This window comes from Rhododendron vialii, chromosome 4a, assembly GCF_030253575.1.
Source record: "Rhododendron vialii isolate Sample 1 chromosome 4a, ASM3025357v1".
NCBI classification, from domain to species: Eukaryota; Viridiplantae; Streptophyta; class Magnoliopsida; order Ericales; family Ericaceae; genus Rhododendron; species Rhododendron vialii.
In genome coordinates, this window is record NC_080560.1 from 38001005 (window position 1) to 38014692 (window position 13688).

General features: G+C 37.9%; 1 protein-coding gene across 1 annotated transcript in view; it reads right to left on the reverse strand.

Moving 5' to 3' along the window:
- The window catches only part of LOC131324208 (alpha-mannosidase I MNS4), a 37606-nt gene continuing 23918 nt past the window's right edge, over nt 1–13688 (reverse strand). Inside the window, exon 17 of the mRNA XM_058356069.1 lies at nt 1–344. Within this exon, the coding sequence (XP_058212052.1) occupies nt 39–344 (306 nt within the window). The 3' untranslated portion in view covers nt 1–38. The remainder of the gene's footprint in view (nt 345–13688) is intronic.

Genomic DNA, 13688 nt, shown 5'->3' on the forward strand with positions numbered 1-13688 from the left:
CCTTCTTTAACGGAAGAAATGAATAGGAAGTAAATAGCTCAGAGAGGGGTGTGGAGCTTTGTGTCAGCCGTTCGTCTTTCAAAAGTTTGATCAACAGCCAACCCCTCAATTGATTTCGAGGTGGGGGACTCTCTTGAGCCTGCCTCTCTCGGTTCCTTGTCATTAGTATCGCTGTCATTCTGGACTTCTTTTTGATATTGAGGTGCGGGACTAGTAACAACGACCACTGGATGGTTTTGAACAACTGCAGTCTCGCTTTCATTTGAAGATGCATCGTTATCAGTTGGTGAAGCCACATATGATATCCCAAACTTTTGCCCATGAGTTAGGCCTGGGCAGACCCCCTGTTGCACAAGAAAACAAAATGCTGAGAATCCATGTTGCACAAGATAACAAAATGCTCAGAATCAAAGAGAACAACTATTTCTATTCCGAGATGGAAAATAAAATAGGATCGTGTACATGAAATGCAGGTCTTGGCAGTGTGATGGGCTCGAGAGATAAACCCGGAAGATTCACTTAATCCCTTATTGCCACTTTTGTCCTATAATCTACTTAAGCCGATTGGTGCAGGCAGAGGCGGACACAAGGGGCGCGATGGAGGGTGCCCCATCCCTGCACAACTCCAAATATCCCACTAGCAAATTTACTTTTTGAAGTTACTTTAGACAATTAGCCCCTGCAAGTCCCTTGGTCCCATCTTATGGACTTTTGCATTGGAAAAACCCCACCATCTACTGTGTGAGGAAACCCCCTCAAATTCTAAGTTATCAACCATTCTATGATCGGCGCAAACAAAATTAAACATCAGCAACATATATCCCCACAATCGTGTCTCTCCTCCAAGCCTAGCAAGCCGCAATATATGCTCCCAAAATCTATTTTTGTTATCTTTCGATAGACATGTAATGTTTTAAGTAACATACAAGGATGAGAATTTTGCGGTTCGGGCCCCCCGCTAATTATAAATCCTGCATCTGCCAATCGGTGCAGGTTTGTGCTTTTAGTTCTTTACAGAACTATTACGCAAACAAGGCTCCAAAATGGAAACCCAAAGAAAGTGTTTTCACCTTAAATGCACGAAGCAGGTGTGGGAGTGGGTGTAAGTGCGAAAGCAATGATGCGAGACAATATAAAAGGGTCTAAGGTTAAGAGCGCCTATCACAGCCTATACATATACATGTAAACAAAAATATAGATACATCAAAAAATGAAGTTTTTTCTAAGCAATTTCTAGTGTAGATGTTATTAGTAATAGTAATTGGTGTCAACTAAAAATGTTTTCTGGTAAATATGCGTACTATTATGATTATATTAAGTATTTGAGCAAATTTGAGTTAATATTTTTTAATATCTTATTGCTACTTCATATCTTATCACCCCTGAAAAGATAGCTCTTCTTTTTTCCTTTTGGGATTCATATGCTTCAAAGGTTTCTTTTGGGATTCATATGCTACAAAGGTTCTATCCAAGTCGTGAGTGCGCTCCTTTCTCAATGGTTGTGAGGTTCCTAGGAGAATCTGACTTGGGAGGGAGAGAGCGAGGTTATAGAGTGGATTCGTCACCCCAATGAGAAGATCCTGCAACTAAGGAGTGAAAACAGCAACTGAAAGCCCATTCCGACTTCCAACTCCCATAGGAAAACAAAACCAAACAAATGTTTCTCTGTTCAAATCTATAAAGCACCAACACCTCTAGAGGTTGAAGTGTCGCAGTGTCCGAACATGGGAACATGCGGGGACACCTCGGGAACACGTGTCCCCGATGCCACGTGGTGTGTACAATAATTAAGGGGGGACACAACGAGGGTCAAACTGTAATTTTAAAAAAAATTGGGGGTCAAATTTTAAGTCAAACTGTAATTTTAAAAAAAAATTGGGGTCAAACTGTTATTATGGAACTATGGATCTTTTACTTTCAATTGGGTTGTATTGAACTAATGGATATCTTGTTTTGTTTGAATGGTATTAGAATTATGGATGTTTTGTTTTGTCCACATTTTGCCATTTAAACTTGAAATATATATATATATAAATAATTAAATAAATATACATGTGGCATGTTCCCGCCGTGTCCGTGTCCTCATTTTTTAAGAATTCCCGTGTCTGTGTCTGTGCATCATAGGTTCAAATTTAGGTAAAATAAAACACATACTGCAAACAAAGGACCCCTACTTGCGGTTGAGTAAACAGTATGCATGGAAATGGCAAAAAACTCATCCAAGCATGTGTGTGGCAAATTTAACAGAGATGCAGTTTTTTGGTAAATCCTGCTTGCCAAACTTCTATCGAGTGCTTTCATATGAAAAGTTTCATAGGGAAGTTAAAGTAGATTGAAGATATGCAGAATCAGGCATCTAAGACCGTCTCAGCTGCCCCTTGTCATATCACATGGAAAAGAAGAAAGGGAGAAAAACACAAATCCAGACTAGCCATGGCTTTGAGGCATTTAGGTGTTTAGGCATCATGCCCTCTAGCTACAGGGCTTTCCCCTTTAATCCAGTTTTGCTTGGATTCTCCTCCCCTTTCCCCTGATCTTGATGTACCCTAGTCAATTTCCCAAATAAATTGTTACTTTTGCAAATCAAAAAATAATAATAATAATAATAGAGGTTTACATCAGTCAATGATCCATGTGCTGCTGCGAACTGCATAAAAATGGAGTCCTCCTGGTCATTTCTTCGGTGAGCTCAATTGCTGCTTATGCAGACAATCTTTTGATTACGCATTAACTACTGAAGCATCTGAAAACTTGAAATATCTCATAATCTGAAATGACGCGCAGTTGATTAAGATAGCATGTTCTTTTTTGATCAGTAGAATGTTCTTTTCTTAGTCATGAAGAAGGCGTTGAATTTGCAAAATACTTGCACTTGTATTCTTATCATGGCAAAGCATTCAGTATCATTTAGAGGCAGGTTCAGGCTTTCATATACATTTCGATTAATGAGCATTGATGCATAGCTATGTCATTCTGGTTCTTAATGCTAGATTCTTAACCTTCCGATCGAGTCTCACATTGGCTGGGTATATGATCTGTGGCCTATGCAATTCCCAGTTCTAAATCTTTTGGTTCTTACCTGTGGATTACTTTTTTCCCAATCAAGCATACACAACGGTATGCAGGTATGCATAACTGTAGGTGTCGGATGTGGTTACGGGCGCGAATTTGTTAAATATTGAAGGGCATGACTCTCTTGTTGTTTCTCTTTGCTCTTACGTCACAAAGAATATTCTTGTAAGGATCAAAATTAACTCTCTATTTTCGTCTTATTGCCTCTATATGTTTTTTCATTCCTAATGTTTTTAGGCTTTTGCATCCCAATTTTAAGTTTCTTTATTCAAGCTCTACTGATGGAAAGATAAAATCATGAAAATATCATACATCCGGAGCAGAGCTTATAGGTTAGAGAACGGGTGGAGGGTGCGCAAGACTTGGTTATAGTACGGATGGAAGAAGGTAGGTCCTATAAAACTAGTTTACCGAACATAGTTTTCGGACATCTATATATATATATATATATATAGAGAGAGAGAGAGAGAGAGAGAGAGAGAGAGAGAGAGAGAGAGAGACAGAGAGAGTTAGGTTCCGGTGAGGGATCTCTCATTTTATTAAAATGCGGGACTCCCCTTCCCGATTGAATTTCGATTATCCGAGCCGCTCAAAGTGATCAGAACATGATTTTAAGGGTCCCTGTGAGAAATCAGCAAAAAAAATGATGGGGAAGGGCTTCATCCGAGCAGTTTTCATTGAACGGTTCAAAAAAAACAGCTCGGATGACGCCCTTCCCGGTCATTTTTTTTGCTGATTTCTCGCGGGGACCCTTAAAATTACGTTCTGCACACATTGAAAGGTTCGGATTTTCAAATTTTGATCGGAAAATGAAAGTCCCTCATTTTAACAAAATGAGGGATCCCTCACTTGAAAATTCCTATATATATATATATATATAGAGAGAGAGAGAGAGAGAGAGAGAGAGAGGAATTTTCAAGTGAGGGAACAAAATGAGGGACTTTCATTTCGCGATCAAATTTTAAAAATCCAAACCGTTCAATGTGTGCAGAACGTAATTTTAAGGGTCCATGCGAGAAATCAGCAAAAAAAATGACCGGGAAGGGTGTCATCCGAGCAGTTTTTTTTGAAATCGTTCAATGAAAACTGCTCGGATGAAGCTCTTCCTGGTCATTTTTTTGCTGATTTCTCACGGGGACCCTTAAAATCACGTTCTGATCACTTTGAGCGGCTCGGATCATCGAAATTCAATTGGGAAAGGGAGTCCCGCATTTTAATAAAATGAGGGATCCCTCACCGGAACCTAACTCTATATACATATATATCAGGGTGGTTCTGGAGACACCCAAAAAAACACCTAAAAAAATACCTCATAGTTTCCGATCAAATTTTGATAATTCGAGCCGCTCAATATGATCAGAACATAATTTTTTGATAATCCGAGCCGCTCAATGTGATCAAAACATGATTTTAAGGGTACACGCGAGAAATCAGCAAAAAAAATGACCGGAAAGGGTTTGATCCGAACAGTTTCGAACAGTTTTTTATTAAACGGTTCAAATAAAAACTGCTCAAATCAAGCCTTTCCCGATCATTTTTTTTGCTAATTTCTTTCGAGCACCCTTAAAATCACATTCTGCACGCATTGAACGGTTCAGATCATAAAAATTTGTTCGGGATTTATGAGTTTGATCCGTTTGTTCCTCTATATATATAGAGGACAAACGGAAACGCCAATGTCGTAAATATTGCAGGTTTTTTGAATGCAGTACACTCCAAAATGGGAAGCGCCATCTTTTTGAATGGACTCGTGGAAGAGGCGATTTGGTGAGAAGCTACGATGGATTGCAGACACCTTCCAATGATATAGTGCAGCTTGATACCAGCAAAAAACCGTTTCTTGGCTGCCAGTGATAACCATGTTATCAAATCTGGGAAATGGATAGTGATAATCTCCTAGCGGTTTCTGATGCAGGGGGAAAGATTTACCCGTAAGTGACTTCATAATTTTGTTAAAGTTTGATCTCCACAAATGGGCATCTGTTCTGCAAATGTAAGAAGCTGCAATGGTTGATTTTTAATTTCTCGAATCTTAAGGCAATTCCGCTCGTCCGTTTCAACAAGGATGGGACATTGCTTGCTGCATATACGAGTAGCAATGAGATCAAAATATTTGCTTCTTTTCCGTCATTGCAAGCTTATAAAACCCCTTCACTCATCGACGAACTCAGGTCAGTTCACTAAATCATGTCAAGGGGATCTAAACCGAATCCTCTTGGTTACCATTTGATATGTTTCAAAATAGAATGTTCTTGCATTCCCTCAATCTCTCTTATTTCATCATATCACGTTAGTCTCCTTCCATCATCCATAAAGCAGCACAATTCCATGGTGGCTATTCGTTCTTTCTTTGTGTCTTCAAATGGTTATTCTGCTTCAATAATATGCATATTGGAATCTACTTCCGGCATAGCATACTATGGACCAAAGAAGCTCAAAGAAGGTTACTAAACCAGCAGAAAAGGTCCAAGAATCAACTGCAGAACAGTGCATGCCTCGCAAGTTAAGAATAGAAAACCAAGTAAAGCACAAGCAGCTATCTTAAAGCCAGCATAGCCATTTGTGGTTCACTCCAAATTAATCTGCCTTTCGTGGCATGGACAATTAGTTTTAGCAAGGTTTTGAATCTTTCCATGCATCATGTCTACACCTTTCTCTTTCAAAATTTTCGAAGAACAGTAGGACATGCAATTTTCAGTTTTCTTCCTAGTGAATGAATGACCACATAAAGTTTGTGCAATTTGGTTGAAAAACAGGCTTTCGTTTTTCAGTGTTGATACAAGTCAATGGGCCTCCCATTAATCTGATGGAGAGTGTGGAGCCCTGTTAAATTCCGTGTTTAGCTCTTAGACATATCAAGAGGAAAATATTTACGATGATCAATTCATTGCTCAGCTCGTTCGACTCATTTACTGGCCCTATCAAAAATCCAAAGTGTATCCAAACATAGCTCATTAGGTGAAAGCAATATGGCATCAAAACTGTGGTTCTTGTAAAACTTTTAGCTAGTGTGATTTGTCCTTTCTTCTTCGTTTTTGTAGTAAAAGAATTCTAACCTTACATTACCAAGTTCCAACCATTGTGAACCCATCGTCGTTTAAAAAAAGAGAGGGTGTCCTAGCTAGCTTACTCACACCGGGCACCAAAAATAGTGTCCTGTTATTACAACTAATAACCAAATCAACTTTGTCAAAGCTCCTCAATCTGGGATAAGTCCATTCAACCACGTTCTTGTTGCTATTTTCAGAAAAATGATTTTGGAAAAGAAGTTTGATAACGAATATGGTTTTTCTTCTATGATGTTTCCTTTGTCACGAAATTTAGAATAAGACATGAGTTTGATAGGAGTGTTCGAACTTTTCAACTATACTGATTGTTATGAAAATGCGTAAACTACAGAGACAAAAAACAAAAACATCCCAATTATAACATTATATTGATTTGTAACAAAAGAATGTCTTTCTATCATACTATCAATTTAGAATCTGTGATCACGATTCACACCCCAATCAAAAAAATATAGCATGAGCACCGCATGGATCATTATTTCAGAATCTTTTCTTTTTCCTTCTGCTACAGCGTAGGTAAAAGGTGCCTATAGATTTCTCCTTTCCCCTGTTGCTTTGGGATTTCAAGGATATTCCCTAGGTTCCCTCTCATTGTATTCCTTTAGTATGTAGTGAAAGAAGCAAACCAAGTGGCAAATAGAAGCTAGAATCAAGCAATTAGGCAAATAGAAGAAGCTCTCTATATTCCAAGGCATAGAAAAATAGCATAACTGATAAAACATTCCATACTTAAAGCTATAATATCTGCACTTTGTTACTTTGTTGAAATTTTGATTCCTTAAATGAGCTATGAATGGACTCAATGAACTACGAATAAATGAACATCTACGGATCCAATTTATTTTGTTTCTCATCCCCCTTCCACAACACACACACACACACGACACAATACCGTCTGACATCAATGCATACTCTCTTGCTCTTGATGTCGCTAGTCCCATAACGGTGTCAAGAACAAATCACTCTCTTGATCTCCACTACATAGGTTTTCTGCATTATGTTGAGGGACACTGTTCTCTGGCCATGGCATGTTCTTAAGCAGCCATATGGTTTCAGGGTCTTGCTGAACGTTCATATTACTAGAAACAGAATATATTGGCGATGGTTCCGTTGTGGCATGAAATTTGGGGATTGGTGTCAAGAAAAAATCACTCTCTACATAGGTTAGGTTTTCTGCATTTTGCAGATTTTGCGCCGATATGTGAGAGGGATTCAAGCACCGTTGTCCACAGTCTTCAGAAGTTTCCACTGGAACTGAAGGGGCTAAAGCAAGGTCCGAGGAATCAACTTCGGTAGTCAACGAGATATTGCCAAAATCATCATAATTATAATCAAACCCTAAACTTTCTTGTTGCTGTTCACCAAGATACGCTAATTCTTCGTCAAAGTCTTCAAGTGTGAAGTTGAACTCATTCGGATCGCCACTCATTACGAAACTCTGTGCCACATTATTCTCACATTCCATTTGCACACACTCTGTTCTAACACGCTTTGCAGGTTTCAAAACTACAAGGTCATCATCATCAGTTGTAGCAGCCTCTACATTCTTTCTTTTTCTTGGAGATATCTTGGTGTCCCTTGAGTCGTTAAATTTTATCCTACAAAGAACATATTTGTCTTTCCCAGCCATAGAATTACCGTCGGGTAGAGAGTACTCATGCATGATCCAGTGGCCTCTGTTCACGCTCTTGTCCATCGCTCCCGATTCTTCTGTAATCTCAAAGCACAGCGTCCTCTTGTTGCCTATTACACAACCTTCATCGTCCAGTACTTGTTCAAGAGCGGTCTCTCCATGCCATGTGCCACAACCGGCTGTTCTTGCAATCCTGCTTTTACCAGAAATCCTATTGCTATTTTTTCTAGCCTGGATCAAGGTCGTGAAAACATAAATGGTACCTTCTGTCTTCACCTTTCCCTTGTTGTCCTCTGTTTTGCATATCTCCCACGGGTCTTTGTCGGTGAAAATCTGCCACGGGGCTTTGTCGCCGGCCCCGTACATCTCACGCTCGATAACGACGTCGCAGGGCAAGGGTTGGCCCGTAGCCTTCTTCTCGAGATAGTCCACGAGAAGTTCTTCTTCAGTAGGCCTGAAGACGTAACCAATTGGAATAGTCACGTAACCAATTGGAATAGTCACGTCGCTGTTTTCTCTCTCAACTCTCTCTGTCATGTTGTCGTTTTCTCTCTCAACTCTCATGTTGTTTTGTCTCTCAACTCTCTCTCTCTCAACTCTCTCTCTCTCTATGATCTCTCACACTACTGACTGCTGCTATCCTCTTGATCCCTATAGCGATGTATGTATATATATACACAATAGGCGGCGGCAGGGTGTATACATTAAGTAGATAAAACGTAGATTAGATATATATGTGGAGTTGCATTGCTTTGCTTTGCGTCCAAGCTTAATTCGGTTAGGGAAAACTTAACTTCCTGGAGGGCGGCAGGAGAGTTTGATTCAAATACAAACGCATAGTAACTAGTAAGGGGTATTTGCTAACGGCTCGGATGCACCCCCATCAACATTGCTTTGGGCCATCTAAAATACGTTTGGACAGCTGAGATGCATTGCCATCTCCCGGATACCACCTGTACAATACCCTATTTGCATCCAATAATTTCTCCTTGAACAGAGAGTTCTAAATGAATACAAATGAGAAATACTTATTTACGAAGGTGCTGTAAACAGCTTGTTTGCAATCAGGACCGGCCTCAGGATAAGCCTTGCAAGCTCTCAGGCTTGGGCAACCCCCGACTAGGACAACCAAAAAAAAATTTAACATATATAAACAAAAAAGTTTTCCTTTGTAGCAGAGGATTGCCTTGCTGCTTTGGTCATTGCAAGTTGCTAATGTTTCAGGTGGACCAAGTTTGATTCCTACCTCCTCCATGCCCATTTGTTTTTATTTTCCCTCCACTTTTGATCTATCTTTTGTTTTTCTCCCAATGCATAATATTGTGAAAATTAAATTACTTGTTGGAAATTTTCGATTTGACAAACGCAACAGTATTGTATAAGTGATATAGTATGTTCTTACATTTGATTGAAAAAAATCATACTAAAACAAATAGAGCGAGCTAACACAGTTTTTATTTTTACCTTCAAACTACCATTTTGCAAGAGAGATTAAATAAATTGACTATGATCTCAATTGAAAATAAGGCGTCGTTCCACTAAGAAACTAAAAATCAAAAGTTAGTGGAACAGTTCCCGAGTTCTTGAATAAATAAAGTACAATAACACAATTGAAAATTTTGCTTCAAAAAATGTAAGGAGAATTTATTTTCTTTGAATCGGATCGTGCTAATAATAAAACATTATAACCAGGGTTTACATTTTGATGTTATTCAAGCTAAAATAACAATGTAATTTTGATTTTTTTTTGTACTTGTATATATATTTTGTATGACTTAATTGTAAATGGGCAACAAAGCATAAGGTTGGGTTAAGGCAATCCAAATGTCGGGACTGGCATTGTTTGCAACACCAACCAATTACAACCATTTTAAAAGTGTTCTAGACGGTCCTAATTTAAAGAAACTTTTTCGGAAAAAAATTTAACTCTTTTCTGGAAAAGTTCAATTAACATTCCGATCGTCCAAATACTTTTGAACAGTCATGATTGAGTGCCGTAAACAAGTACACTTGTTTACAACACCTCAATAAATAAGTATTTCTCTACTATTACTTACTATGTGGGGTTTGCGAGTTGTGGAGAGAAAATATGGGAAAATATAGGCAAATAAGTAAGAATTGGGTAATTCTACTTACACACCTCTCAAACATGTACACCACCAAATGGCGTGAGTTTCAATGCACATTTTGACAATCGAAATCGTTCATTTTATTGTTTTTGGCACAAAAATTATTCATGCAAAATATCAGGTTGAGCGAACATTGATATGGTAATCTTAAAATTGTACATTTTACTTGAGATGGCCCGATCATTAAAATTCTTCTTGTTATTTAAATGATTTGAACCAAACACTAAACGATATGCAATTAATCTATTTTTTGTGTGTGAATCATGTAAACGTCATACAATGAACGCCTCTGATTGTCAAAATATGTTGTGGGACCTTACATTATTGGATGGTGTGTACGTAGCAAAGCTTGTAAGATTTATGTGTGTCTTTACTATCAATGCATATAGGATTGTAGCTATGATTAGGGCTGATAAACGAACAAATGAGCCAAACACTTGATTGTTCAATTGAACTAATTTTTTACAACAACATTGTAAAATATTTCAATCCAATTGAACTGCTCAAATAAATTGTGTGGGAGCTCGAGGTGGATACCACATGGTCCGAGGTGGATACCACATGGTCCACACAACCCAGTGTACATGTGTACCCATAGTCGGACTTTATTTGTCTTGAATGTTTCCATGCATCATGTGTTGCACAGTTGTAGAAGTTTTCACATTGGATTTCTCTTTCGAAATTTTCGAAGAACCGTACGAAATGCAATTTTCAGTTTTCTTACTAGTGACTAGTGAGTGAATGATTACATAAAAGTTTGTGCAATTTGGTTGAAAAACAGGCTTTCGTTTTTCAGTGTTGATCAAGTCAATGGGCCTCCCATTAATCTGATGGAGAGTGTGGTGCCCCGTTAAATTCCGTATTTAGCTCTTAGACTTATCGAGAGGAAAATATTTACGAGTTGTATTAATTGCTTTGTGTTCAAGGCTCCAATCTTAATTTGGTTAGGGAAAACAAGGCGGCAGGAGAATTTGATGCAAATACAAACTAGTAAGGGGTATTTGCTACTCTCTCTCTCTCTCTCTCTCTCTCTCTCTCTCTCTCTCTCTCTCTCTCTCTCTCTCTCTCTCTCTCTCTCTCTCTCTCTCTCTCTCTCTCTCTCTCTCCAAGACCCCTCTTTTCTTGTTCTCATTGGTTTATCGTATGAATTGTTAATTTTTTGAATTCCATATGCTCTGTTTTCGTCTCTTCTTGTTCTGTTATTGAAGACCCCTCTCAACATTTAAATTGTTTTCAGAATTTCCACTAAACGTCTGAACAATCAGCTATATATAATTGTCACACCCTAACTTTTAATCATGTGTTCTGACTTCTGAGTTTTCCTCCCATAATCCATCAATTCCAGGGCCGGCCTTGAGCATAGGCCCACCAAGCGACCGCCTTGGGCAATCACTTTTGGGCCCAATTATTGAGCCCCCAAATAGAAGGAACCTAATAAATATTATATATGTCAATTACTTTTTACGTGGGTTTGTGTAGTTCAATGGTAAAGAGCACTTGTGTTGCACGTGAAACCTAAGTTCGAATCCCACCCAATTCAACTTTTTTTCGACCACGCGACCAACAGCTCCAATGAAATGGTCAAGCGAATTGCCATTGCACTACAAACCTTTTATGCTCCACTACTCCAAATACTAATATATATATATATATATATATATATAACACACACACAAGATTTTGAGAGGCCCCATTCTCAAACCTTGTCTAGGGTCAATTCCGATACATTTCGAAGAATCTTGAACAAATGTAAAAAGGTGTTTTTAAATGTGATTACTATAGATTAGACTTCATAGGGTTCGTGTTTTATTATAGACTCATTATATAGTGTTTGACTTCTAATGTTCATGTCGTATCTTTCTTGTTTAAGGATGTGTTTGGGTGGAGTAATTTATGGAGGGAACCGAAAGAACTCAAAAGAGGAAACGACTCATTTGTTAGCAGTCAAAATTTTGGAGGGGATATGTGCGATAAAGTAAGGCGAGAGATAATTGTAGAGATACGCGATTAGTTATGCATGGTTCTAGGAAGGGAGATATGAGAAGGGAGATACGTGGGATAATAGCAAGATATAGAAGGGCGATAAAATTTTGATAGGGTAGGAAGTCGGAGAGTGCGGGGAGTACAATATTCGGGTCTATAGGATTTTAACAACTCCAGAAATGTCCACTCAAGGGAGTCAGAGGAACATTCTTCTAATTACAACATGTGATTTATGAGGGCTCAACTTAGTCAATGCCACACCCACATATATACCAAAAAAGTTGGGAAAAGGTAACTTTTTATATTTCGTTTCCTCAATTGATGGCTAAGGCAGGAGTACTACAATAAGAAGACTCTTGTGGGGCCTTACATAATGTAAATTGCTTTTCCCACCCCCCCTGACACCACACCCCTCCCGGTCCCACATCCTTTTTCCTCTTTTACCCTCCCTCAGCCCTTTTAATTACCTCTCTCCGCCATTTTAATTGGTCTGGGCTCTGCTACCCCAAACGGCGACGTTTGGGTTAAAAAAAAATTCTCACCATCAATTTGCAATCCTATAGAGCAGAAACGTAATTATGAGAGCTTTAGAGACAAAATTTGATTATGTCTCTTTAGAATAATATGATCAAAATAAAAATATCTTCACACCTGTTCAAACGCATTAAAAATTGAAGTATTTAATTTTTTAACCATATTTTTTAATATATAAACGGTCTAAAAAAAATTAAGTGCTCAAATTTTCCCTCCATTTGAATCGGTGAAAAGATCTTGTTATTCTGATTATATTGACAAGATCTTTGCACTTATTCAAACGGAGCGAAAATTTAAGCACTTAATTTTTTTAGACCGTTTATATATATTAAAAAATATGGTTAAAAAATTAAGTGCTTCAATTTTTAATGCGTTTGAACGGGTGTGAAGATTTGTTTATTCTGATCATATTATTTTAATTTATTTCTTTATTTAATTACTCATATCTTTTTAAGGCCTTTCAACAAAACACCCTAAGACTTATTTTTTAGTTCTAAGACTCTCTTAAAATGTCCATTAAAAGGCTTTGGAACCAAAAATTTATTACGACCATTTAGGATGAAATGATCAGAAAAAATAGCATCTTTGCACTTATTCAAACGGATTGAAAATTGAAATACTTATTTTCGTAACTATATTTTTTAATCTATAAAGGACAAAAAAAAAAAAAAAACAGTCGTATAAACATGATCAATTGAAACACTTTTTTTTTTCTTAATTACTTTACAAAGCCTAGAATTAGAACCTATTATTAAAGAGAAAAAAAAATTCAAACTAGAAAGAAAGAAAAAGAAATAAAATGAAAAAAAAAAATTAAACTGGAAAGCAAAGGAAAAGAAAGAAAGAAAGAAAGAAACTGTAATGAAAGAAAGAAGAAAAGGAAGAAAGAGAGAGAGAGAAAGGGGCGGGGTAATTCCGGAAAAGGGGTGGTGGGGCCGGGAGGGGTGTGTGTCAGGGGAGGGGGGAATAGCAGCTCTCTACATAATACGCTAAACATCGATGTTTTCACCAGAGTCAAAGCATCAACAGACAAAGACCAAATAAAAACGATTAGTAAATTAACTACTTTGCCAGACAAAGTATTAAATCTCAATAAATAGAATATAGACCTTACTTTTGATTCTTTGGAGTGCTCTTGCTCAACTGCTTGAAACTTCAAGACTGCCCATGAACACCTACTGATGTGTTTGCGAACCTGCTAGAGAATCAGACCTTCAAAATGTCATGTTCAGATCAGGTGACCGACCACCTTTATCTTCGGAGAAAATC